This window comes from Equus asinus, chromosome 13 (genome assembly GCF_041296235.1).
Source record: "Equus asinus isolate D_3611 breed Donkey chromosome 13, EquAss-T2T_v2, whole genome shotgun sequence".
NCBI lineage: Eukaryota > Metazoa > Chordata > Mammalia > Perissodactyla > Equidae > Equus > Equus asinus.
In genome coordinates, this window is record NC_091802.1 from 17151374 (window position 1) to 17178258 (window position 26885).

Consider the following 26885-nt stretch of genomic DNA (forward strand, 5'->3'; position numbering starts at 1 on the left):
TTGTGTGGCTGCCGGGGATGAGCCTGCCCTGGATAGATGTGCTTCCCGGAGGAAGGAAGGAAGCTTTGCTGGCCTTTCCTGGGCGGGGGAAGCCGTGGGGAGGGAAGGAAAGGGTGCCTGGGGGAAGGTGCCTGCCCTGCCAGGGGGCTGTCAAGGCCAGCGTAAGCCCACTGGCCTCTGCCCCTCCCATGCCAGTGTCTCCCTCTGGAAAGATCGCTTTCCCTCATTCACTTCCCCCTTCTCACTTCCTATAAGGAATGGCTGGAGACTCAAGGGCTCAGTCCCAGGCCAGGAAAGTGTCAGCTGTGATTTAGCAACAATTAAAACAGAAAAACAGGAACATTTGGGGTGGAGGGCACGTGAGGGTACTATGGAAAAGCAAGAAGCAAACAGGGCTAAGGCTGTCCACAGCCAAGGAAGAAACCAGGGACCAACCTCCCAAGCATCTGAGGCTCCAGAGGAGGGTGGGACAGGGGCCTCCACACAGAGTCCTCCTGCCTCTCCAGCCAAACCCCTCTGCCTAACATGGCCAGCCCCCAACAGCCCTGGCCTCTCAAACTCAAGGGGCTCACCTGCTACTGTGGGAGGCAGGCAGGCTGGGGGGACATGCAGGGGGGGCAGTGCCTGTTGATGGTTCCTTTTGGCTTAGGGCAGGATGTGCGTTCTGGTTTGGGGAGTGGTCACTGTGCTCTCCAGTTGTCACCAGTGAGTGGGCAGCGAGAGAGGCAGGCCATGGAGCTGCTGGGGGGAAAGGCCTCCTACCCTTTGACCTGGAGCTCAGGGTCCCCCATAGTAGCTGCACTGCATCAGCTCCTCTGGTTACCTGGGACAACAGGCATTTCCTCCATCCCTCAGCCCCTCCTCTTCCTGCCCCAACCCACTGGGCCAAGAGGCCTCCCAATCAGACCTGGGCTGCTCCAGCTGTGTCCTGAGGAGCTGGACCAGACACATCCCCTGGGGCTGGAGTTGAAGCTGAACCAAGTGGCCATCCCAGCGTGAGACCAGATTCCTGGCTCCAGGAGCAGCAGGAGCCAGTGGGCAGACAGGCAGGCTTTTGCTCAGAGGCCCCAGTGCTCAGCACGCTGGCTATCCACAGGCGGAATGGCGCTGCAAGTGGAGCTGATACCCACCGGGGAGATCATCCGCGTGGTTCATCCCCACAGGCCCTGCAAACTTGTAAGCTGGGATGCTCTGGGCTGGGAGGAAGGGTGGCAGTGTCTCCATAGGGCCCAGCAGCCCCTTCTCAAGCGAACCCCTTGGGAAAGTGGTGAGCAGTGGGGGAGGGGAGGGAGAGTTCTGATCTTTGGCGGGACAGGAACAGACTGGATAGGAAGGGGTACGGGTTTAAGTACCACTAGGAGAAGGTTTCTCAGGGCAGGAATCTGAGTTTAAATCCCTTCTTCTCCGGTTCCCTGATCCTCAGTGGGCTCTGAACTGTGCAAAACAACACCCAGGTGACAGGGCTGCTCTGAGGTCAAAGGACTAGTGCTTGTAAAGCTCCAGGAGCATACTACAGGCTCAGTTAATGCCTCGCCTTTCCACGTCTGGCCCAAAGAACAGGGACTGACCAACTCAGAGTAGGAGCGTGCAGGGGCTGGGGAGCTGGGGCTTGGGGTGGGGGACAAACGGAGAGAGGTAGTCACAAATGGGCGAGAACTGACCTGGCCGGGCATGCAGGGAGGGTCAGGTTTGCTCTGAGGATGCAAAAGGGCCCTAGGATGAGGAGCGAGAGAAACCCATCAGTTGCGCCCACCCACCCAGCACTGCAGTGAGTGGGCCGGGTCTTCGGCAGGAGGAGGGTGCGCGCGCGCGTGTGTATGTGTGTGACAGTGACGTGCCTCGTCTTAGGAGCTGATTGCGGAGTGTGCGGCACCAAGTCTCCGCGGACGCGGGCCGGGGCCAGGGCCAGGGCCGCCGGGGCGGGGCGGGGCCGGAGGGTGCGCGCGCGCGCGCGCCGGGGCCTGGGCCCTGCCCGGGATGACGACAGGCAGCGGCCCGGCCCCGGGCGGGCCCTGGGCGGGGAGAGCGTGCCAGGGCCGCGGACTGAGGAGCCGGCCACGCCGCCCAGCCTGGCCCCCGCCCGCGCACCCGGAGAACCGAGCCGGTGGGTACTCGGGGCCAGGGTGCCGGGCGGGCAGCAGCCGCGTGGCCCCAGGAGGCCTCCGCTGGAGGGCGGGATGAAGGGAAAGGGCAGGGGGCCCGCCGCCGAGCCAGGCCCCGAGCTACCGGGGGTCGCTGGGGCCGAGGGTCAGCTCGCCCTGGCCGGTACGGGGTCCCAGGACCCGGTGGCCCCAGGACTCGGCGTGGTGGAGACTGAAGATTACTTGCGGGTAACGTGAGCGCGGGAAGGAGCGGCTGGGGTCCCAGTACCCAGGCACCCTGCGCTCCCTCCGGGCCCCTGTACCAGCCTGGCTGTGTCTCTGGGTTCCGGAGAAGCCGCCCGGGCCCCGCCCCTTCCCGTTCTCCGCCCCTCGAGCCCCGCAGCACTGGGGGCCTCTGCGCACCAAGGCGCATGTGAGTGTGGCAGATGGGGGGCTACGAGCTTGAATGAGAGAATGAATGGCTGGCCTACGGCTTTATGCAGCTCCCGGCGTGCTCCGGCCTCCTGCTCACACTCCCGGGGCTCTGTGATTCATTCATTCGTACAAGGCATCCACGAGGGGTTTTTGAGCCCCCGTTGTGTGCCGGGCTGGGTGTCCGCCCCAGGCGGGAGCAGGTTCCTGGTAGAGACTGACAAGGAAACGGGCGATTGGAGCCTAATGTGATAAGGAGGTTGGGGGTAGTCAGGAAGGGGTTCTGGAGGAGGTGATACCTGAGCTGAGTCTTTAAGGATGACTAAGAGTCAGTCAGGTGGGGAGGGGGCAGGGTGTGCCAGGCCAAGGAAGCTGCAGATGCAAAGGCAAGAAGCTTAAAGAGCCACGTGTGCCTGGTGGCAGGGGCAGGAGCAGCTTCTCCTGGCTGTGTGTGGTGGTGAGGGAGGCATGAGGAGAGAAGGGACAGGAGAGGGCCACTCCCGTGGTCACACAGGAAGGCTGGAGCAGTGGGGTAAACTGAGGACAGAGGACTATATGCAGGGGCCTGGCAAGAAGCAGTGGGTGTCAAGTACAGGCTTGGCACATGGACTGGTGCCCTATAAACCTTCACTCTATTAACGTGAGACGTTAATTGATCAGATTTGCGTTTGTAAATACCACAGGCTGCTGTGGGAAAATGGGAAGGAGGAAGGCAGGGCCGGGAGGCTGCTGCCTGGTCCAGGAGCAGAGCGGTGATGGAGGAGCAGAGGGGAGGTTTTGGCAGGTGGTGCCTCCTCGGTGTGAGGAGTGGAGGGAAGAGGGCAGGCCTTTGCATGCCAGGTGATGACTGGCTGGAGGTGCCTCCCTTCTCTCCACCTACAGAATATTGAACAAGAAGGTTAGGTTAGGGGGCAAGGTGCTCTGTTTACTTCTGCTGGACCCCCAGGCAGAAGTGTCTAGCAGGCCAAAGGCCCATGGCTCTGGAGCTAGAGTGTACAGCCCCTGACTAGGGCCCTATGAGCAATTAGGTCGAGCCCCTAAGGCTCCACCTTTCCTCCTCATTCCCCCCTCCAACAGTTCCCTTGAGTCTGGAACAGTCTTTGGTGGGGCAGCCTGGGCCTAGACCTAAGATACGTTCGATAAATATAAATTGAGCACCTCCTCTATGCCCAGCACTGCACTGCGGGTGAGAGAGGCTAGGGTTCTTTCTGCTGCCCCAACAAGCCAGGAGGCTGCCTCCGTGGAAGTCAGCTCACAGCAGCCATCTGGGGGTCTTCAGAACACCTCTCCAGACCTGCGTGGCCCTAGGCTGGGGGAAAGTCTGAGGCTCCCCACTGCCCTCCCCTCTCCTCCAGACATCAGGCTTGGGGTCACCTGGCCCACACTAGGTGAAGGGCCCTGGATGAGCCAGGGCTGCTGGACCTGCTCCATCCCTGCATTTACTGCAGACACCTCCCTATGTGGGAGGAGACCCAGAGGCAGCCTTAGGAACTTAAGTCCTGGGTCACTCAGGGGCCTTGGCGCCACCCCAGTCTGCAGCTTGCCCCTAGGTCCAGGGACATGCTGGGGCCCAAAGGCCGTGGCCCACTCCCAACTGCTACTCCTAAGGCCTAGTTGTCAGCAGTCACACAACATGGACAGGGTTGTGTACAGGGCACTGCAGTCACGGGGCCACTCAGGAAGGTCACAGCCTGGCAGGGTAGTGTGTCAACCCTCATGGAAATCGGAAATCCGCCAGGTCTAGGCGGGCCTCCCTCCCTCAGGGCAGCCCTGCAGGAGGAGTGAGTGCTAGAGTGCCCGGTTCCAATCCCACCCCTCCTTTTACTAGTCCTGCGATCTTAAGTCATTCCCCTGCTCAGTCTCAGTTTCCCCGTCTGCAGAAGGGGAATAATAATACAGACCTCGTGGGCTTGGCTGGGGGCATTGAAGGGAGCACTATAAGAGCGCTCAGAATACAGGAAGCGCCTGGGGCTGCCGCCTTCGTCGCAGCGTCGCTCACCCTCGGGTCCCCGCCTCCCTACCCCCTCTCCCCGGCTCGCGCTTCCGTCCAGGGAGGAGGGGCGGGCCGCTGGGGGTGGCCCGGGGCTGTGGCCCGGGCGGTGGCTAGCCCTCGGGCCCGCCCAGCAGCGGAGACTCCCCCTCCTTCCGCTGCCGGGCGGCGGCCGCGGGGGCGCCAGCGGGCATCCCGGGAATGCGGCGCCGCGGCTCGGGGCGGCGGACTGGCCGGCCGGACCCCTCCGCACGCGGATTCCCCTCATTCCAGCCGCTTGACTCGGCGGCGGGCGGCTCCGCCCCGCCCTCCAGCTCCTCCCCTCCCGGCCGCCTTCCCGCAGGGAGCCGCGCTGCTGGGGGGGCTCCCTCCCCGGGTCTTCTAAGGCACCCCCGACGCGGGTGCGTGCGCTGCAGACCGAGTCCCTCCCCGTTCCCTCCTCCTGCAGACTTTTAAACCTGGGGGCACCGCGGAGGGCGCCCCCTTACGCCCTGAGCCTGCCTCTGCCGGTGGCGTCCAATAGCCACTCTCCGCTCCCAGCCATCTCCCAGCTGCGCGCGGCGGCACCCATGCCCTCGCCCCCTCCGGAGGGCCCCGTCTCCCAGCTGGCGCCCCCCCGCGGGTCCCCCGGGCCGTGGCTCCGGCCAGGCTGTTGTTCTCGAGGTAATGAGCCTTCCCCACGAGGCTGCAGCCCGCACCTGCCGCAGCCTCGCCCCCTCCCCGGGGAGCCCGGGTCCGAGGGCGGGGCGCGCTGGGGCTTTGGATCCCGGCTCTGCCTTTTCCCTCCTAGGACAAGTCGGTGTCGGCCGCACTGCGCCTCAGGTTCCTTATCTGTCTGCTGGGGACAGGTAAAGCTCTTGAGAGCGCTTTGCAACTGACAGACACACCTGAGGGGCTTTCCCCGCTAGATAAGAAGTGTGACCCGTCTGCCCCGGCATGTGTAGAATGAATGTCTGGCCTAGAGAGGGAAGTGATGTTTATTGACGGCCTGGAGGTGATTTAGTGCTTTATCTTAGCCTTCTCAACAACCCTTTTAGGCGGGTATTAGCCTCATTTTAAGGATGAAGAGGCTCCGAGACGTTAAGCGACTTGCTAGCAGTCACACAGCTTGTAAGAAACAGCCCAACCTTTTGTAAGCACTAGCCGTCACCGCCCCCACCAGCGGTGGGATCTGAGCTAGTTTGCCCCCGAAGCTGGTGCCTCCCAATAGCCCAGCGAGGGTGAGGCTGCTGAGAGGAAGGGTGTCCTGGGCAGAGTACGGAGGGATCCTGAGGGACAGGAGAGGGAGACACCCTCCAGAGAAGAGAGAGCGGTGAGGCGCCCCTAGGGCACAGAGGCCCTAGTTGAGGTGTCCGGGATAGGCAAGAAAAGTATTGGCCCTGAATGCTGGAAGTCGGAAGTGGATTTCCCAGAGGGGAAACTGAGACCTCCGTAGGCAAAGGCGCCCTGTGGCTGTCCTTGTCGCTGGGGCGCGCGCTCTGTGGTGACGCGGGAACCTAAAATTAAGGACGCGGGCCCACCCCCCAGAGAGTGTTTGGGAGTAGACAGTGTCCCACACAGAGGCTCCTCCCGCTCGGGCGCGCAGGCCGTATTTGGACATTTCGTTCTATTTTTAACTTTCCCGGGACTCGAGGTTGGATGAGGGGGGAGGGAAATCCTGCTTCCTCGGAGACCCACGGGCTTCGGCCCTCGTCCCGCGCCTAGCCTGGTGCGTAGTGTAGACACAAGCCCGGAAGTGAGTTCTAGGTCCGTGTAGACGCGGCGGCCGAGCGGGTTCCGGGCTCCACCCTGGAACCAACAACGTCCCTCCTGGAAAACCTGACTCAGGAGGAGCCCCTGCCCGGCGGGGTGCCCTGCCCCTACCCCGCCCCCCATCCCTGTCTCCAACCCCGCCCCGAGATCCCCCCCTAGATCCTACCCCACCCCCACCGGCTGCAGAGGGACCCCGGAGCGCCAGCCCGGAGGGGGGCGGAGGCGGCTGGGGAGTCCCGCGCGTCGGCGGCCCGCGGAGGGGGCGGTGCGGGGGGCGGGCCGGCCCCTCCCTCGCTGACGCCGCCGCCGCCGCCGCCGCCGCCGCCGCCGAGCCCGGGGCCGAGAGCGCGGGCAGCGGAGCAGGGCGCCAGGCCAGCCGGGCAGGATGCGCTACCGGGCGTCGGTGAGCGGGGGTGGCGGGCAGGGCGAGGGGTCCTGGGCGTCTCTCCCTGCCTCGCGGCGCCGCCTCGGCCCCTCCAGGAAGCGGGTGCGGCCCAGGAATTTCGGGTGGAAAAACGTCCCGGAAAGTTGCAGGGGGAGGAGGCAGAGGCAGGGAGGGCCGCGGGGCGCTCGGACCCGGGGCCGGGCGAGTAGCCCCCGCGGAGGGCTGAGAGCACAGAGGCTCGTCACCCAGAGGGCAAGGCGGCGGGGGCTTCGGCCAGATTTGGCAGCAGCTGCGGGCAGGATTGCGGGGGCGGGTCGGGGGGAGGCAGGTGAGAGACAGGCCTGGGAGAGGCAGGCCCCTGGCCAGAGCCGGAGGGGTGCCCAGCGCTAGCGTTCTGGGTGGTCTGTGGTTGGAGGAGACCTAGTGGCCTCTTTGGGGTCTACACCCCCTCTGACCACCACCACCTTGCTGTTTGACCCTTCACATTCTTGGTGTGGGTTTCTTGGAGCCCCCAGACTCCCTCCCAGGAGTGTGGTGTGGGGTGAGGGCCTTGTTGAGCCCGTTCCTCTCCTCACCCTCTGATGGGCTCAGAGGCAGCTGGGCTTTCCGCGGTAAACCCCCACTCCCTGGAGGCTTCTCAGGGCTCTGGGTGGAGGAGGGCTCTGGGGAGCCCAGCAGCTGGAGGGCAGGGCGTGGTCCAGTTATGGGCGAGAGGCCCCCCCTTCTGGGGTGGGTGTTGAGCCCAGCTGGGAGAAGAGGCCCTCTGGGGGAATCCCTCTCCTAGGGCCTGGGGGTGGCCTCTTGCTTGGTCCCTGACACTCTCTCCCTGGAGATGTTGGTGGTTGAAGTGGGAGAGATGGTCCCACCCTGCACGCAGAATTCACTTTGAGCCATTTGTCCTCTAAAGTACCTGTCACACATGGCCCAGAGCTAAGGGACCTGAGGTCACCTAGTCTAACTCAACTCCTCCTCCTTGAGGAGGAAGCAACCCAGAGAGAAGAGGGGATTTGTCCAAGGTCAACAGAGCTTTCTTTCTATTATTCCAGGGAGTTCCTTCTCATAACCGCCCCCTTTCTCTACACAAAACCAACACCTCCCTGGATTCAGTGGCCTTGCCCCCATGTCCTCTGGGTCTCAGTGTCCTATGTCCAGGTCCCATGTGCCCCACGTGGTCTTCTTCTGTGTGACCCGTGTCCTCAGTGTTCCAGGCGCGGGCTTCCTGTGACCCAGGCCTGCTGTACCCAGCATGGTCTGTCTCCTGGATGTTCTCTGCGTCCTGTGTCCAGGCCTCTGTCCATGTGCCCCCGGTTGCCCCCTCAGTCCTGCAGGCTGTGGTGGAGGGGGAGAAGTGGCCTTACCCTACCCTGCTGGCTCTGACCCTCTCCTGTGGCCCCTTCCCCGCAGGCCCTGGGCAGTGACGGGGTGCGAGTGACCATGGAGAGTGCCCTAACCGCCCGTGACCGGGTAGGGGTACAGGATTTCGTGCTGCTGGAGAACTTCACCAGCGAGGCTGCCTTCATCGAGAACCTGCGGCGTCGGTTCCGGGAGAACCTCATTTACGTGAGGCCCAAGTGGGAAGACAGAGGGGGTGCTGGGGAGCACAGATGCAAGGCTGAGTGGGAAAGAGGCATCAGGGGCCTCTGGGAGAAAATTCTGACCTTTCTCCCTCGACCCCCAGACCTACATTGGCCCTGTCCTAGTCTCTGTCAACCCCTACCGGGACCTCCAGATCTACAGCCGCCAGCACATGGAGCGTTACCGTGGCGTCAGCTTCTATGAGGTGCCACCCCACCTGTGAGTGACCCCCATCTCTATCTGAGATGACCCTGCCTGACCCTCACTCTGAAATGATCCCCGACCTCCCACTTGGGATGAATCATTCTTCATATCTGTGAAGAATCCAACAGTCCCCACCTGAGATGAGTGTCTCAACTCCCTGTGGGCAGGACCTCCCCAGCCCCACCCCCACTCACACCCATGACTTAGTCCCCCAACTCTCCCGACCTTAGTGACCCTCTGATCCCACCTCTGAGGGACCCCACCTTGCACCTGAATGACCTGTAATACCCCCACCTGTGAGTGATGCCCTCAGTCCTCCATCTGAAAGTGACCCCCATCCTCAACTGCGAAGGGTCTCCCTTGACCCGCAGCCTTGAAGGCCCCCCAATTCCCATCCTCAAGGGTACACCCAACTCCCACCCACAAGGGAACTCCAACCAGATATGAGAGAGGCCCCCCAAGTCCTCCCTGTGGGACTCCCACCACCTGCAGTCGCCTGGCCCCTGGCCTCCTGCGCTCCTGACGAGCCTCTGCCCCAGGTTTGCAGTGGCCGACACTGTGTACCGGGCACTGCGCACGGAGCGCCGGGACCAGGCAGTGATGATCTCTGGGGAGAGCGGGGCAGGCAAGACAGAGGCCACCAAGCGGCTGCTACAGTTCTATGCAGAGACCTGCCCAGCCCCCGAGCGGGGGGGTGCTGTGCGTGACCGGCTGCTGCAGAGCAACCCTGTGCTGGAGGTGAGGGGCCGCAACATCTGAGGGGTGGGGGGAGCAGGGAGAGAGTGTCCCTCATGCCTCCGTCCATTCCTAGGCCTTCGGGAATGCCAAGACCCTCCGGAACGATAACTCCAGCAGGTTTGGGAAATACATGGACGTGCAGTTTGACTTCAAGGTACGGTGGGTGTGTCAGGGCCAGGGGGTGGGATTCCCATTCAGCTGGTGCCCACTGGCCAGGGCCTTGGCACCAGCAAATATTTATTGAGCGCCTACAGTGTGCCAGGCACTGTTCCAGGTGCTGGTGGTACAGCAGTGAAACAAAAATCCTACCTCCAGGGAGATAAGCAGACAAAGGTAATTTAGGTGACACAAGTATCATGGCAAAAAATAAAATGAGTTAAGGGGTGGGGACAGTTGCTGTTTTGAATAAGGCAGATAGGGTAGGCCTCACTGAGAGGGTGGCATTTTGGTAAAGGCTTGATGGAGATAGGGAGCAAGCTGTACAGATACCATGGGAGAGAGTTCAGCCAGAGGGGATGGTCAGTGCAAAGGCCCTGAGGTGGGAGGGTGCTTGGGGTGTTCAAGGACAGCAGGGAAGCCAGAGTGGCTGGAGAAGAGAGCAAGGGTCAAGGAATAGGAGAGGAGGACGGATGGTTTAGACCCTTTTGGGTCTTTATAACTTTTTTTTAAAAACTCTGAGTGAAAGGGGGGCCATTGGAGGGTTCAGGACAGGATCATGTCATGATCTGACTTTCCTCTTAAAAATGTCGCTCTGGCTGCTTTGTTGAGACTAGATGGTAGGAGAACCAGGCCGAGCAGGGAAACTAGTTAGGAAGCTGATGATGATTAAATCTAGGTGACAGATGACAGTGGCTGGGAAGGTTGGCAGCAGTGGAGGTGCTGAGCAGTGCTTGGATTCTCCATGTTTTGAAGGTTAAGGCAGCAGGACTGGCTATCTGATTGGACGAGAGGTGTGGGGAAATGGGCTTCCAGGAGGACTGCAAACTTCTTGGCCTGCGTACCTAGAAGGGTGGGGTAACCATTGACCAAGCCGGGAAGAGAGGAGCTCGTCCGGGGAGGGGGCGAGCAGGAGGTCCGTTTCAGGCCTGTTGAGTCCAAGATGCCTGTCGGACAGCCAAGTGGAGCTATGGAGTAGACAGGGCTGAATGTCCTCATTTCTTAGAGGAAGAAACTGAGGCCAGGGTGGGTGACTGGCCTGAGCCCTTGTAGCTAGTGGCAGAGCTGGAATTGAGCCCAGGAGTGCAGGGGAGGGAGGGGAAGAGGGGCTCCATTCCCCAGTCCCCCTGAGCAGTCACCACGTCCTGCCCTGCCCACAGGGTGCCCCCGTGGGTGGCCACATTCTCAGTTACCTCCTGGAGAAGTCCCGCGTGGTGCACCAGAATCATGGGGAGAGGAACTTCCACATCTTTTACCAGCTGCTGGAGGGGGGCGAGGAGGAGATGCTGCGCAGGCTGGGCTTGGAACGCAACCCCCAGAGCTACCTGTACCTGGTGAAGGTGAGTGGCTGGCAGGCAGGGCAGGTACCACCCAGGGAGCACAGCACCAGGGCGGGTAACCCAGCTCTGCCCTTCCTCCAGGGCCAGTGTGCCAAAGTCTCCTCCATCAATGACAAGAATGACTGGAAGGTCGTCAGGAAGGCTCTGACGGTCATCGACTTCACTGAGGATGAAGTGGAGGTGAGCCCTCTGCTGGGCACCCTCCCTTTCTTCCCGTTACCCCTCAAATTCTTGGTTCACTTTTCCAGCCTATTTCCACTTCTAGCCCCCTTCTCCTCTCAAACGCGTTACCACCTATTCTCTGCTCCATCTGACCATCCACTGGTTGTCCTCATGGGGCTCTCAGCCCCTCCTGTGACTCCCACCTGCCCCTTGCCTGTTCCCCCAGGACCTGCTGAGCATTGTGGCCAGTGTCCTGCATTTGGGCAATATCCACTTTGCTGCCGACGAGGAGAGCAATGCTCAGGTCACCACCGAGAACCAGCTCAAGTATCTGACCAGGGTGAGCAGGGCGAGCAGCGGTGGGGGGCAGAGCGGCTGATGCGAGTGGGGTGCACCTTCACCATGCCCACCCCCTCCCTTGGCAGCTCCTTGGTGTGGAAGGCTCAACATTGCGGGAAGCCCTGACACACAGGAAGATCATCGCCAAGGGAGAAGAGGTGAGGCCAAGCCTTTGCCTCTGGAGGTGGGGTGAGGGGTACAGGTGTTCCAAGGCAGCCCCTGCTCCCACCATTCCTCCTTCCCCTGGTCTGCTCAGCTGGTCCTCTCAGCAATGCAGGAAGGACATACGGCAGGTGGCTCAGAGAGGCACAGGGAGCTGGCCAAAGGTCACACAGGAAGAGGGTGATGGAGTCAGGCTGGAACCAAGACTTCCACCTCTAGGAATGAGGCTTCTTCCTCTACCACCTTCCCTCTGCTGTGGCCACTGTGTCCTCCTCTGATGCCCCTCTCCCCCAAGCAGGGAGGGCAGAGTGGTCATAGTTTCCTGGGGTTCGGCCTGAGCCGGAAAGGGGGATGATGGGGAGGTGTCTGCAGCATTCGTCTCCCTGTCTCACCCTGCGCCTGCAGCTCCTGAGCCCACTGAACCTGGAACAGGCTGCATATGCGCGAGACGCCCTGGCCAAGGCCGTGTACAGTCGCACTTTTACCTGGCTGGTCGAGAAGATCAACAGGTCGCTGGCCTCCAAGGTGAGGGCTGGGCCCAGGCTGCTTCCAAGGCAGCAGGAAGGGCAGTCCAGGGGGGCTTGGGGCCGGGAGCTGGCGGACACCGGGGCCCATGCTCTCGGTTGAATGCCCCTAGGATGCTGACAGCCCCAGCTGGCGGAGCACCACGGTCCTTGGGCTCCTGGACATTTATGGCTTCGAAGTGTTTCAGCACAACAGGTCAGTGCCCCCGTTGCCCTCCTGTCTCTCTTCCTGTCTGCTCTGTCCTAGTCCCTCTCTCTGTGCTCCTGCCTCTCCTTCATGCCAGTGATTCCCCCAGCCACCCTGGGTGCTGCTCTGTGTTTCTTGCCTCAGCTGGTCTGGGGCCTCGTGTCACCTCTCACCTACTCCTGGTCCCGTGTCGCCCTTGAGAACTGGGGCCTCTTCTGTCTACCTCATAGCTTTGAGCAGTTCTGCATCAATTACTGCAACGAGAAGCTGCAGCAGCTCTTCATCGAGCTCACCCTCAAGTCGGAACAGGAGGAATATGAGGCCGAGGGCATCGCGGTAAGTGCAAGCCCGCGGGTGTCCCCCGGACCACAGGTCCCCCAGGACCACACGACCCCAGGGTGATGCCTTCCTTCCCTTTACCCCTCAGTGGGAGCCTGTCCAGTATTTCAACAACAAGATCATCTGTGACCTGGTGGAGGAGAAGTTCAAGGGCATCATCTCCATTTTGGTGAGTCCTCTGCTCCTCCAAGGCCTTGTGTTGTGAAGGACGTCACCCACTTCCCCTTCTCTCCAGGCCTGTCCATAGAGGGCCAGAGTTTGAGGCTGAGCAGGGGCAGGGCCGTGCATGGCACGCGGGGTGAGGTGCTGGCTGGGTCTAGAAGCTGTCTCTAGGAGGATTCCTATGATCTGCCCCTTTCCCCTGTGTCTGTGCCTCCCGGCACGGTGCCCCTCAATCTCCTGTGCTCTCCAGCCCCTCCCCCGATACATGCTTCACCCTCTGCCACCTCCCCCAGGATGAGGAGTGTCTCCGCCCTGGGGAGGCCACGGATCTGACCTTCCTGGAGAAGTTGGAGGACACCGTCAAGCATCATCCGCACTTGCTCACGTGAGTGGGGTGCAGGGCTCACTTAGGGGCGGGGGCTCTCTTGAGGCAGAGCATCCCCCGCGAACGTAAAACAGCAGCCACGAGGAGATGACCAGGGGAGGTGCTCAGTTAAGGACAGGAGCACAAAGCCCAGCTCGTGGTGCATCCACAAAGGCAGAAGCTAGGAGCGTGGCTTCCTCTTTATTCTTTTTTGAGAATGAAACTTGCTAAGATTTTTTTTTAGCTTCCTTATTTGGAAATTGCTTTTTATTTGAGGAATCCCCCCAACATGGGGAGTGGGAGAAAAGAAGCAAACCGCCCTCCCGCCCCCCCACCCCGGCCCAGCTCTGCCTTGCGTATTTTCTGCACATCTTCTTTAACCTGAGCCCACGCCTTAAGGAGGCGTTCGGGGTGCTTTCTCCATTTTACTGAGGCTCAAAGAGGCGAAGTCATTTGCCCAAGGTGGTCACACATCTAGTCAGCTGCAGAGCTGAGACTCAGTCCTGGGGCTGCGAATGCCAAGGTCCTGAGCATTTTTTGCTTAATAGCATATTAAAAACCTTTTTCTGGGGCTGGCCCCGTGGCTGAGTGGCTAAGTTCACGCGCTCTGCTGCGGTGGCCCAGGGTTTCACCGGTTCAAATCCTGGGCGCGGACATGGCACCGCTCATCAGGCCACGATGAGGTGGCGTCCCACATGCCACAACTAGCGGGACCCACAACAAAAAATACACAACTATGTACCAGGGAGCTTTGGGAGAAAAAGGAAAAATAAAATGTTTAAAAAAAAAAACCCTTTTTCTGATTGTAAAAATAACGTTGCTCATTAGGGAAAACTTGGAATGTATGCAAAAGCCACTTGTAATCCTGTCACCCAGAGGTCATCACTGTTAACAATTCAAGGCATTTCCTTCCTGCCTTTTTCTATACATTTTTTTTAATAGTTGAGAATTTATTGTGCATAAGGCTCAGGATAATGTTACATCCTGAGTACTTTCCTGTATCATCAAACAGAAAAATTTCCTCAAAACACTTCCTCTGATGACTCTAACGCAGATACTCCGCTGCCTCCAGGGGTCCCTGGGAGCCTCCAGGTTTCTGCTGGGATGACAGGGCTGCCACAGATATCTTTGTGTCTTAAATCGCTGCCTGCATCTCTGGTTAGTTGCTTGGAATAGTTCTTAAAAGTAGAAAATAGGCTAAAGGGTATAAAACATGCTTAAGACTTGAGTGATCTCTCGGGGCAGATTCCATTCTTAAAATGCAGTGGGCAGCCCTCAACCCACTGAGCAGTCGTGCAGCAGCCACAGGCAATGAATGTCACCCTCCATTCAGCGTGCCCTGGCTGTGCACAGGCCCAGATCCCGGGCCTGGCACCGTGTGACCCTGGGCAAGGCTGTTGGCCTCCCTAAGCCTCAGTAGCCGCCTCTGTGCAGGGAGGCTGATGGCCTGGCCCTGTCACCACCCGGCACAGGGGCTGTGGGGGCCCTGAGGACGCTGCTCCTTACTGGATGCTTGGCTTCTTTCTGAGTCTCTTCAACAGGCAGGGGGCACAGCTCGGGCCAGCAATCTGTACTTTCCTCTCCCTGTCACTCCCAGGCACAAGCTGGCCGATCAGCGGACCAGGAAATCCCTGGGCCGAGGGGAGTTCCGCCTTCTGCACTACGCGGGGGAGGTGACCTACAGCGTGACCGGTGAGGATGCTGGGGCTGGGTCCCCACCGTGGTGAGGAGAGGGACTTTCCCTCACCTCGCATCCGCTCTCCCTCCCAGGGTTTCTGGATAAAAACAATGACCTTCTCTTCCGGAACCTGAAGGAGGTGAGGAGGACTGGGGGGAGGGCTCCAGGTTTGGGCCCTGAATGACCTCTGCTCCAGGAACCTGTCCTGCCTGCCCTGTGCTCCCACCTTGACCCCCTGCTCTGCCCTCACAGACCATGTGCAGCTCGGAGAATCCCATTATGAGCCAGTGCTTCGACCGGAGCGAGCTCAGTGACAAGAAGCGGCCAGAGACGGTGTGGAGGCGTGGGACCTGAGGGGGCGTGTGTGTGCACGAGGGCGTGGACGAGTGCCTGCGTGAGCCTGGGAGTTGGCAGTGTGCGTGTGAGTTCCTGTATTTGTTGGTGCCTGTGTGCACATCTGTGTGGGTCTAGGAGGCTGCCTGTGGGCGCGTCTGTGCCTACTTCTGTGTGTGTGCCTGTGTGTGCACCTGTCTCTAAGTGTGGACCCGTGTGTGTGCACCTGTGTCTGTGCGCACGTCCATATGTGTGTGTGTTTGTGTGGGCACTTACAGGCATTCACCCCCTCGGCAGACATTTGTAGTAGACATTGCTAGGCACTCAGGATCGAAAAACAAATGGGTGCTCTCATAGAAATGTGCACAGAGTGCTTTGGAAACAGAATAGGGAGCAGCAAATTGCCTGAGGGAGGAGAAGGGGTGAGGGGGTCCGGGAAGGCTTCCTGGAGGAGGAACCATCTGAGATAACTTGGGAATGAGTAGGTGCTTGTCAGATAGACCTGTGGGAGAGCACTGCAGGCAGTGAGAGGGCCCAACACAGACACACAGTCCACAAAAGACCAGAGGTCAACAGGAATGTGACATTATGGAGGAGAGAGGCTGGGAAAGGCAGATGTGCCCAGTGGCGTGAAATGCAGGGAGAGCTCCAGGGAACTGGGCAGGGGTGTGGCCAGGAAGGGACAGGGCCAGGGCAGTCCCAGGAGGAGGGAGGGCAGTGGGGAGGGAGAAGCCAGAGTGCTGCCTGTCTCAGTGGCTGAGCCGTGTTGGAAGGGAGGGCCTGGAGGCAGCATGTGGCCCAGGGCCTGACTCCCTGGGACCCTTCCGTCTGCTCCCCACCCCACCCCGCTCCCTGAGGACTCTCATCCTCCCAGCCTCAGTATCGCCCACATCCTCCCGTGAGGACACATCCACTCCTGTCCAGGCCTCTCCAGCAGGCCGCAGAATCATGTACCCATTGATCTCCAAGTGGCCTCCGGGCACCGGACTCCACTGGTCTATAATGAGTCCTCGGTTACCAGGTCCCCCAGGCCTGCTTCTGTGTCCCTAACTCAGGACAGGGATCACCCTCCACCCAGTCCTGCAGGTCAGAAACCTGGGCAGCATCCCTGACTCTTCAGTCTCCCCCGTCTCCTCATCCACACAACCACTGGGTCTCACCCATTTCTGCTGCCTGAATACTTCTCAGCTCCTTCCCCTCGGCCCTTCCCCCAGCCACTGCTCCACTTCAGTCCTCTGAGTCAGCCAGCCTCCCCCCTGGGCTCCTGGCTTCCCATGTGTCCTTGCCAACTGTCCTCCACACATCTGCTGTAGAGATAGTCCAAGATGAAGATCTGTCCCTGTCATTCCCTCACCCCACATCCTCTTTGGCTCCCTATTTCCCTCAGGATAAAATTCAGTCTCCCTAATGTGACTCTCGAGTCCTGCCGTGATACTGCCTCTGCCTGCTTCTCTGTCTCTCTCTTTACTCCCCGCCTGGATCCTTGCACTGCTTGCAGCTCCCTCTGCACATCAGGCCTCTGCTCAGGCTGCCCCTCTGCCTGAATGCCCTCCTCTCCTCTCTGCCTTCTGGCCATCTCCTACTTATCCTTTAAATCTCAGCTAAAGGGTCATTTCCAGGCCTTTCCTGATGTCCCCTACCCCACAGACTGGATTAGTTGCCCCTTTTTGGTGTTCCCAGAACCCCCAGACATATGCCACGTCGTTAATGGGGTCGCACTGGATTGCAAGTCTTTGCCGAGGAGTCTGCTTCTCCCGCTGGCCTGAGATCCTTGCAGGTCCTGCAGAGCCGTGTACAGGGATAATGGTTGAACCCGTAGGTGGAGGACGCATCGTTTAGGAACGTGGCCCTGAGATTCTAGACAGAAAGAGTGGTTGTCAAAGGGAGATGTAGGACTGAGGTTGCAAGGAGACCCGAGCAGGATGTTTAGATGGGAGTGAGATTCCTCAGCTGCCGTCTCTAGCCCAGCCAGGGGGATGTGGGTAGACATAGTCTGGCCCCTTCCTCTATTGTGAGGGAGGAAGTAAGGGCCCAAGCAGGGTAGGGGGTAGCAGTGGGAACTGGCACTCCTTTGCCCCAGAAAGGGGCGGCTGCAAGGATCAGCAGCCTCAGCCCAGCTCCGGCCAAACTTCCATTCTCCTCGGCTGCCCAGGTCGCCACCCAGTTCAAGATGAGCCTCCTGCAGCTGGTGGAGATCCTGAAGTCTAAGGAGCCGGCCTACGTCCGCTGCATCAAGCCCAATGATGCCAAACAGCCCGGTAGGCGCCTCCTGCCCCATGGCCTGTGGGGGCCAGGCCTCCCCTACAGAGGCGCCAGGCCATCTATCCGTGAAAGCTCGCTGACCACCCTGTTATCCGTCCTCCAGGCCGCTTTGATGAAGTGCTGATCCGGCACCAGGTGAAGTACCTGGGGCTGATGGAGAACCTGCGCGTGCGCAGAGCCGGCTTCGCCTATCGCCGCAAATACGAGGTTTTCCTGCAGAGGTGGGGGCGGGGCCTGGCTCAGCTCCAGGGAAAGGGGGCAGCAGGGTAGGAGCCTCCTAGATCCTGGGAGGGAGGGTGGCGATTCCCGGCCAGTTTCTGAGCTGTTGGGAGACCCAGGTCAGGGACCCCTCCATGCTACAGCCCTAATGTCAACCTCCCAGGGCCCTGCCCTCAGAGAGCACCTGGTCAGGGTGCATGAGGCATGCATCCACATGCCTGTCACCAGAGGAGATGGTACAAGCCTATGAGGAGGACGGAGTTTCCCATCAGCTCAGAAAGGGCAGAGCAGCTTTGTGGTTATCCTGACTTAGGAGTCTGGGGTGTCAATCAGGTGTGAATTCCAACTCTGCCACTTTCTAGCCCCATGGTCTTAGGCACATGAGAATGCCTCAGTTTCCTTATCTTTAAAACGGGGTAGTGACAGCGTGACCTCCCAGGCTTTCTGAGGGCCGCGAGTCAGTGGGAGCACCCAGCAGGTGCCCAGGAAAGCTGGTTTGGGCCCCCAGAGAAGGGTTAGGGTGGGGGCTGGGTGCATTTCTGCTCCTCCTATCCCCAGGTACAAGTCGCTGTGCCCAGAGACATGGCCTTCATGGGCAGGACGGCCCCAGGATGGGGTGGCCGTGCTGGTCAGGCACCTCGGCTACAAGCCAGAAGAGTACAAGATGGGCAGGTGAGTGGTGCCCATGCCTGGTGTTTCGGGAGCATGCAGGCGGCCAGCAGGGGCTGATCACTCCTGTCCCCCCAGGACCAAGATCTTCATCCGCTTCCCCAAGACCCTGTTTGCCACAGAGGACGCCCTGGAGGTCCGGAGGCAGAGCCTGGGTGAGAGACGCCCCACCCTTCCTGTCCCACTGGGTCCGTTCTGGGGAGCAGGAAAGAAATCGCTGCACTGGGCTCCCTCTCCAGGAAGTCCACCTCGCCCACATTCAGCCGCCGTCCTCCTACCAGCTCTGACGACCGCCATCTGTCCTGCCCCTGGGGACAAACTCCGAACATGTTCCCGCGTTCCTTTGCCCTCTCCTACTCGCTTTCATTTACTCTCCCTTCACTTATTTGTCCTCTCGCCGATGGCTCATTCAACTGCCCCCTTGTTCATGCCCACTCAGTGAGCTCTGAGAGTGCCAGGCCCCCTCAGCTCTGGCCAATTTTCTTTCTTTCCCGACTACAGCCACGAAGATCCAAGCTGCCTGGAGGGGCTATCACTGGCGGCAGAAATTCCTCCGGGTGAAGCAGTCAGGTTCGGGGGCCCAAGGGTCTTCAGGAGGGGCAGGGTCTGGGGCTAGGGTGGGCCACCACGGTGAGGAGATAGAGGTCAGCCGTCCGTGGTGTTCGCAGCCATCTGCATCCAGTCGTGGTGGCGTGGAACGCTGGGCCGGAGGAAGGCAGCCAAGAGGAAGTGGGCAGCACAGACCATCCGGCGGTGAGCACGGGAACGCCATGAGGGGTGTGTAGGGGGGTCCTTTGCCAGGCTTCTCACCCCATCCCTGTCGGGTCCCCCAACCCCAGGTTCATCCGCGGCTTCATCCTGCGCCACGCACCCCGTTGCCCCGAGAACGCCTTCTTCCTGGACCACGTGCGCACCTCTTTTTTGCTCAACCTACGGCGACAGCTGCCCCGGAATGTCCTGGATACTTCCTGGCCCACACCCCCACCTGCCCTGCGTGAGGTCTGTGGGCCCTTCCAGCTGACTTAGGGACCCAGAAGTGCTCATTGGAGGGGCTTAATAATCATATGGCCAGAGGAGCAGTCAGGAGGGCTTCCCTGGGGAAGGGAACTGGAGCTGGGCCATGGAGGATGAATTTTGTTGAGACAAATGGCTCAGGAATGGAAGGGTTGTCCAGGTTGAGGTGTTGTCGCTTAGGCAAAGACCTGGCGGCGGGTACGTGCCTGTTGTCTTCAGAGAGAAGGGAGCCAGCTGTCTAGGTTCCTGACCTCCTTGCCTCGTGCCCACAGGCGTCGGAGCTCCTCCGGGAGTTGTGCATGAAGAACATGGTGTGGAAGTACTGCCGGGGCATCAGCCCAGAGTGGAAGCAGCAGGTATGGTGGCGAGGAGGCGGGCGTGGACTAGCCATGGGCACCACACCAAGAGTGCTGGCCCAGGGCAGCACTTTAGCCTTGGCTTATAATGTTACTTCAAATGGATCCCAGCCCCCATTTGGCTTCATGTACGAAGCAGAGGCTGGAGTATATTTTGGGTGGCAAATAGAGTTTATCTCCTGGGCTGTCTCCACTGGACAGAGGCTGTCCAGAGCCCTGTGCCGCAAACCTGCAGCTTTACTCCGATCCATTGGTAATGTCTGCCATGGTTCCAGACACAGACCTTGGGGGCCCATGTGCCTTGTATTTGTCAACTCAGTATTGCATGATGCTAAAGGACCCACCCAGCTCAGATAGTCTGTAGGAGTTTTGAGAATTAGCACTCAGCCAGCTTCTTGGGGGCTCCAGGGCCTGATATGGTGGGGAATTATTTCCACAGTTGGGCCTGGATCTTGACAATGCTGTCATGATGCTTCTGGGGAACTCTCTGCCTTAGTTGGTGGGGACAGGGGGTAAGGAAGAGGAGGGGCTAATGGAAGTGAGAGTGGCCAGGCTCAGCCTCCCGGTGCTGGGGCCAGAGAGAGGGTGAGAGAGGCTGTCTCAGTTCCTGAGGCCGGCTGCACCCTCACTTGGTCCGCACCCCAACCCCCGTCCTTGTCTCCTCAGCTGCAGCAAAAAGCCGTGGCTAGTGAGATCTTCAAGGGCAAGAAGGACAATTACCCACAGAGTGTCCCCAGGCTCTTCATCAGCACACGGCTTGGTGAGCCCCTGACTTTCCAGAGCTCAAACCTTCCATCTCCATCCTAGTCTCCTCCTCTGACTTCCCTGTCCCCATCTGGGTTGCAGGTACAGACGAGATCAGCCCCAAAGTGCTGCAGGCCCTTGGCTCTGAGCCCATCCAGGTGAGACCCTGCCTGCAGCCCTTAGTCCAGCACAGTTCTGCTGCCAAGGGCTGGATGGGACTCAGGGCCTGGGCAGAGGGAGAGGGGCTTACCCCTGGAGCCCCCTCAGCCCCTCCTCTGCCCCTCACTGCCCGCTCTGTCCCCAGTATGCAGTGCCTGTAGTCAAATATGACCGAAAGGGCTACAAGCCCCGCTCCCGGCAGCTGCTGCTGACGCCCAACGCTGTGGTCATCGTGGAGGATGCCAAAGTCAAGCAGAGGATTGATTACGCCAACCTGACTGGTGAGCTGGGCTCCAGGGCTGCAGAGGGAGAGCCCTACTCTGACTCTTGATCCCTGACCTCAGCCTTTCCCCCTCAGGAATCTCCGTCAGCAGCCTGAGCGACAGCCTCTTTGTGCTGCATGTGCAGCGTGAGGACAATAAGCAGAAGGTGCCCATGTGGGGCCTGGCGGGTGGGTGGGGCTCGGGGGAGTTCTCTACCTCTGGGCAGAGCCTGATCCCTCCCTGTGTCTGGGCCCCCAGGGGGATGTGGTGCTGCAGAGTGACCACGTGATTGAGACACTGACCAAGGTGGCCCTCAGCGCCGACCGTGTGAACAACATCAACATCAACCAGGGCAGGTGAGGTGGTTAGGGGTGGGGAGTGGGCCGCGCGTGCACACGCGGGCAGTCCTCATGCACCCCCTTCCCTCCAGCATCACATTTGCAGGGGGCCCCGGCAGGGATGGCACTATTGACTTCACACCTGGCTCGGAGCTGCTTATCACCAAGGCCAAGAACGGGCACCTGGCTGTGGTGAGTGGGGCTTGGCAGGCAGCACCCCGCTTCCCTGCTGACAGCCCGAGGGCTAGGGCGGAGCCGCTGGTGGCCAAGGCTTCCTCGGCAGAGCCTGGGCACCTCACCCATGGGTCTCAGTCCAGAGGGTATCATACCACCCCCTTCATCCCATTGCCCACTGAGGGCCGGAGAGAGGGGCCATTTGAGCCCCTGCAGGACAGAGTCATAAAGCTGGCAGCATGGGGAGGTGGGGAAGACCTAGGGACTTGGGGGAGTGCTGGTAGGAGGTGAGGCCCTCTCTGGCCAGAACAGGGGCTCTTATGGGAGTAGGGTCACAGTGTCCTGATCGAGGCCCCTAGACCCCCAACTGCTGCTATGTGTATCTAACCCATGAACACAGTGCCCAAAGCGCCTCCGTCCGCTTCCCCCTCACCCACTGGGCTCCTCCCCACAGGTGGCCCCACGGCTGAACTCTCGGTGATGAAGGCGCCCACTGGACCCTCTCCCACCTCCCAATGCTTTGCTTGTCCCCTCCTCCCCTTCCCAGTTACCAAAGACTCGAGCTTCCAGACAGGGACCCAGGGACACCTTGAAGCCCACCGACAAACTCCTGTCCCCTGCTCACTCCTCTCTTGAGGGGCAGCGGGGCCAGGGAGCTGCCCCAGGAGTGGGCCAGGCCGGGCCACAGCAATAGGAAAGCCGGGGCCAGAGGCAGCCATGCCAGCCCCACTGCCAACGCCAAATATCTGAAAGAAGGGAACTTTTGCTGAGGTTTTCTCTGAGATTTTTTGACGCTTTATAGGAAACTGTTTTTTAAAAAAGCCATTTTCCCAACCCAAGACACACTGGATGTCTTTTCCCTGACTCCAGCAGGGCAGGGAATGTAGCTGAGAGGTTGGGCGGTCTGGGCCCTGGTGCCCTCTTCCCTGCCCAGGCACCCCTCCTCCTTGTTCCCTTGGCACCTTGTCTGTCTGTCTGCCTGCCAGCCCACCTGTACCCTTTGCAGCCCACTCCGACATCTCCTTGGGGGCTGAGACCACCTTTGCCTGCCCCCTTCTTGCTGCCTTAAAAATGCCCTTTCAATATCATCATCCAGCCTGAGGGCACCCTGGAGTGGGAGACGGAGTCTTAGACCATAGAATCTGGAAGACTCTGAGCGATCATCTGGTCCAGCCTCCTGGTGTGACATAATGGGAGACAGGGGCCCAAAGACGGGTAGGGACTTTCCCTGCCTTCAGCAGGTTGGGGCTGCAGCCCTGTCCTCAGCACACCTCACTGCCTCTCCCAGGGACAGGGGGCCCCATGAAGCAGGCTCATGTCTTAAGGGTGCATGTGGTTCCCTGACCAGCAATCACCCCTGGGGGCCACCAGGTGGGAGGAGCACTCCTGCCTGAGTCCATGCCTTAGAATGACAGACACCCTGCCCACTTACTTTGGCCCCAATTCAAAAATGTAGGGCCTTTCCTAGCCCTTGACCCCCTCCCTGTCCTGGGAGCCTGGGGAAGGGGCTGGCGTTGGGAGGAGCTGCAGGGGCATCACCTCTATCTGCTGCTTCCCCCCACACCTCCCCAGAGGGCCTGGGGGCTGCCCAGCTGCCTCTGCCCTCTTGTGGGTCTCAGCCCCCTGCTGACACTTCTGCGATCCAGAGGAACACTAAATAAAGCAATATGTGTTTGCCAACATTGGTCCCCTTGTGAATGTTAGCAAAGGGAGGAGATCCCTAGAAGGTAACCAGGGGTCTTGTATTACGGTTTTTGCCTCGTCCCCAGAAGAGGCTGGGCTCCCTCCATGGGGGAAGTGACCAGTATCTGCAACGTGGCCTTGCTCTTTCATTGACTGTCTACCGAAGGGCTGCTCAGCCTGGCCCAGTGCTGTGGGCCGGGGGGAAGCAGCGTCACACTCAGTGCCTACCCATGTGGTCCTCAGCCCAGCAGGCAGGGCTGCCAGGCAGAAATGCGGCCCAGTGCAGGAAGTGCAGGCCCGAAGGGGCACACTGACGGGAGACTGACTCAGGTCGGGGTGAGGGGTTGCAAACACTTCACAGAGAAGATGCCATTTGAGGTGGGCCTCAAAGGCTAGTCTCCAAATTCTGTTGCAAGTGACAAACCCAATCCAATCTGGCTTGGGCAGAAAAGGGCATTGATTAGCATTAGCAACCCAACCGTCCCAGGGTAGGGCTGCTTCCAGGCGCTCCAACAACATTGTTAGGAATGTATCTGGAACCATCTCGTGGCTCAGCCTTCCTCTGTGGTGGCTTTGTTCTCGGGCGAGTTCTCTCCTCGTGGTGTGGTGGCAGCAACAGCCACCAGCAGCTCCAGGCTTTCATTCTATGAGTTTAGCATCAGAGGCAGAAAGAAAGTGTCCTTTTCCCAGTAATTCGGAAGTCTCTGAGCCAATCCTCAGTGGGCCAGCTGGAATGAGGTGTTCTTCCCTGACCGGATCATTGTAGTTAAGGAGAAGAGCGTGTGCTGATATGTGCCTGCCAAGCCTGGGCCATGTGTCTCCCATCCCCCGCACCCCAGACAAGAGGCATGAACCACACCTGACCACAAGGACCAAGACTTGGGGCAGACGACTTCCCAAAAGAAAATCAGAGTGTTGCCTCCAGAAGAAAGGGAATGAGTGTTGCAAGTTGCAACCACAGAACTCAGCAGCAGAGGAGTAAAAGTTTTCCCAAGCAGCAAGAGCCCTGTGGGCAGAAGCAACAGCACATGGAGGGCTTAAAGGCAAGAAAAGGTTTAGTTTGGGGTCAGGCTATGCTATGTATGACCTTCTTGGGCTTGACACAATCTTGTGAGTACACCTAGATTTTGACACCTCCCTACAAATTAATTTACAGAAAAATTAAAGCACCACAGTAATTTGTCCACTCTAGCAGTAGTAAGAGTGGTTCCAAGAAGCCGACAGATAAGACAAGCATTGTGTTAGGTGCAATTACCAGCTTTATAACTCTAACAACACTCCTTTCTCTAGCAAACTGGACAGCATGCAAGAGTGTTGTTACAGTCATAATCCAGATGCAGCTGAGGACCCTGTCCTTTTGAGAAGTAACCAAGAATGGTTCCTTCCAGCTGCCATCCTGTGGGAAGTCCAGTGCCCGCCAGGAGCTATTTGCCAATTGTAGGAAGCTAATTTTGGCTCTGGACAAGAGCCTCCTGACCTCCATTCTTTCATTCCTTCATTCAAACAATATTTACTTACCACCTACTATGTGCTAAGCCCTCTGCCAGGCACTTGGGATATAGCAGGAACAAAAAAGACAAAATCCTTGCTTTTAAGGAGCTTACACTCTAGAGGGGAAGAGAGGACAATATATAAAACAAATATGTAAAATATGTAATAGATTAGGAGCTATGTGCTAGGAAAATAAATAAAGCAGAGAAGGGGGAGAGAGAGATGGACGTGCAGCTGGCAGTTTCAAATGGGCTGGTGAGGGAGGGCCTCCCTGAGGGGCAGCATCGGGGCAGAGAGCTGAAGGAGGGGAGCGAGTGACTGGATATCCAGCAGAGGGAACAGCAAGTACAGAGCTTGGGGGCTTGTTGGAGAAAGGAAGGTCAGTGGGCCGGGGAGGAGTAAGCAGAAGGGGAAGAGGAGAGAAGATATGCATATTTGCATCTCACCTTCAGATGTTCTTGATTTTCTCAACTCCATGAGGATGGAGACAAGGAAGTCGGCCCGTTCTGTATTCCTCCCCACAAAAGGCATCTGTGTGAGCAGCTTTCCTACAGGATGGGGGCGGTAAGGGGGGTTGACATTGCTGCAAGGCAGATAGCTTGTTCTTAACAGTCCTACAGCGTGTCATCCCTGGGAGCCTCTCGCTGCCCTTTCTGGGAAGGTCTGGTTCCTAAAGACCCTCCTTGGAGTCCCTTCATATTCCTCCCCGGAACTTTCCCCTGGTGTCTGCCTCCAGATCTTATCTTTGCACATTTTAAGACTGGTCCTTGTCTCTGCAAACCAAGGGCTATCCACTGGCAGGTAAGGCATCGCTCCTTTTCATAGCCCAGCAAATCCAGCAGACTTGGAATTTCTGTCTCCTTCCTCTCCCCTCATCCCTGTACGTGGATGAGAACAGGGCAGAAGTATATTTTCCCACTAATACAAATTGCGCCTACCTGTTCTCTCTTTCTTTCTTACGCACACTTTGGAAAGTGATACTGTCAGTATTCTCTCTAAATAGCACTTTTTGTCATTTTGATACAAATAATCTTTCTTTCTGCTTTTTTTTTTTAAAGGAAAAGTGGGTATGAGTAGCCCGACTCCACAGGGTTCCATTTACACAGTACCTGGCGTTGTGCAGTGCACAACCTGCCTGCAGAGCTGTATGAGGCAGCTCCAGTCACTTTAGGCAACACAGAGCAGGCAGGCAAGTAGGTTGTCGACCCCAGCTCCTCCTCCATTGCTAGAGTAAGGAACGCCTTTATTTGGTTAGCAGGGTAGGGAGTGGAGGACCTCGGTGCGTTTTCCTCTGGCACAGGGCAGCCTTCCCTTTCTTTTCCCCTTTCACCTCTGCTTGTCCTTCAGGTGTCTTCCCCCAACCCCCCTCAACACCAGGATTCCTTCCTAAGCAAGGAGGTCACATTCTTTGTAGGGCACTTAGGCTTATCAGGGGGCAAAGGCCACCATTATAGCTGCAAATCCTGGTGCATGAAGAGGAGAGGAGGAGAAGAGAAAAGAGGGAGGGGCAGGGCAGGCTTGCCTCCTGTTTGTGCCAGGCTGCTCCTGTTCCCACCTTGCTTGCCTCTGAGTTTGTAGGCTCCAAGGAAGAACATACTTGAGTGGCTGCCTGGGGTTGAGTCTCCTCTCCTTGCCGATCTCCCTGCTTATTTTCCGGTTATGATGTGTTCTCTCCTTCCTCCCTTCCTATCTCCCTCCCTTCCTCTTTCTTTCTTTCCTCTTTCTTCCTTCCTTCCTTTCTTTCACTCTCTCTCTTTCTTTCTTTTTCTTCTTTTAAAATATCGTTTTCTGTCATGTTCATGTGCCCTAGGGCAGGGACTTAGGGGCCTGGCTTCAGAACCCCACAGGCAGTCTCTGGGCAAGGTCCTGCCCGGGGAAATGAAGAACAGGCACTTCTCTTTCCCAAAGGGTGGGAATTCACACCGGGGGAGCTTCTGCTGCTGTTTTGTGGTGACAGGCTGTGACTAAGCCAGGGTCACGATGAGTCACCCACAGCAGGGAAGTTGCCCTTGGTCCCCTCCCCTCCCCTTCCCAGAGCAGGCTCAGAGGTGTGTGAAGTGGGTCGAGAAGAGGTGTGTTATTCATGTAAGACCAGAACCCAGGGCTGACTGATTTTTTTTTTAAATGTCTATTCCTACCATCCTCCCGCCACCTCTTACCCTCAGCCATTCCTATCCCAGAAGTCTGAGGATATAGCAGAGTGATCATAGCTCTCTTCTCCTTCCAGCTCCCCACTTAGCAGTTGTGTATCTCCGGACAAGTTACTTAACCTCTCTGAGCTCCATCTGTAAAGTGGCGATAGTTGTAAAATGCCAACCCATAAGGTTGAGAGGATTAAATGAGATGATCCATATGAAGGCAGTTAGCACTGTGTCTGGCAGGTAGACTCCTTGAATAAATGTTAGCCATTATTATGAAACATTTATGGGGTGTCTCCTACACTAGACGCTTGGCCTTTCAGGAGCTCTAGCATGGGACACAGACAGACCTGTAAATGAACCATTACAGCACAACGGGTAAGAACTGTAATGGAGAGAATATGGATGTATGGCTATTGATGCAAGGTGGGAGCAATGTGGTGGTCAGGAAAGGGGAGGCATTTGAGTTTGA

The 26885-nt window shown here is 58.6% G+C and overlaps 1 protein-coding gene across 4 annotated transcripts; it reads left to right on the forward strand.

The window, feature by feature from the left end:
- Positions 1-448: 448 nt before the first annotated feature.
- MYO1C (myosin IC) lies at positions 449-22781 on the forward strand. 4 transcript variants are annotated; one of them, XM_014826864.2, is made up of 32 exons: positions 449-1176; positions 8045-8200; positions 8319-8434; positions 8959-9157; positions 9231-9311; positions 10474-10653; positions 10735-10833; positions 11042-11155; positions 11241-11312; positions 11722-11841; positions 11954-12036; positions 12258-12363; positions 12455-12535; positions 12822-12913; positions 14490-14584; positions 14663-14709; positions 14823-14903; positions 17056-17161; positions 17269-17386; positions 17943-18056; positions 18132-18208; positions 18555-18623; positions 18722-18806; positions 18893-19052; positions 19340-19423; positions 20090-20183; positions 20270-20325; positions 20472-20607; positions 20685-20755; positions 20848-20945; positions 21020-21119; positions 21556-22781. In XM_014826864.2, the coding sequence occupies exons 1-32, from the start codon at positions 1102-1104 to the stop codon at positions 21580-21582; spliced, it is 3192 nt and encodes a 1063-aa protein (XP_014682350.1). In that variant the 5' UTR covers positions 449-1101; the 3' UTR covers positions 21583-22781. The 4 variants fall into 4 exon arrangements, with proteins under 4 accessions (XP_014682350.1, XP_014682352.1, XP_044601188.1 ...); XM_014826866.3 differs by lacking the exon at positions 449-1176 and adding an exon at positions 1967-2104; XM_044745253.2 differs by lacking the exon at positions 449-1176 and adding an exon at positions 4667-5166.
- Positions 22782-26885: the final 4104 nt, after the last annotated feature.

Excerpts from the sequence above, each read along its gene's own strand:
- MYO1C (XM_014826864.2), top strand. The coding sequence starts at position 1,102 with ATGGCGCTGCAAGTGGAGCTGATACCCACCGGGGAGATCATCCGCGTG. Across the intron at positions 14,904-17,055 it reads ACAAGAAGCGGCCAGAGACG|GTCGCCACCCAGTTCAAGAT; the intron begins GTGTGGAGGCGT and ends TCGGCTGCCCAG. Across the intron at positions 20,756-20,847 it reads GTGAGGACAATAAGCAGAAG|GGGGATGTGGTGCTGCAGAG; the intron begins GTGCCCATGTGG and ends CTGGGCCCCCAG.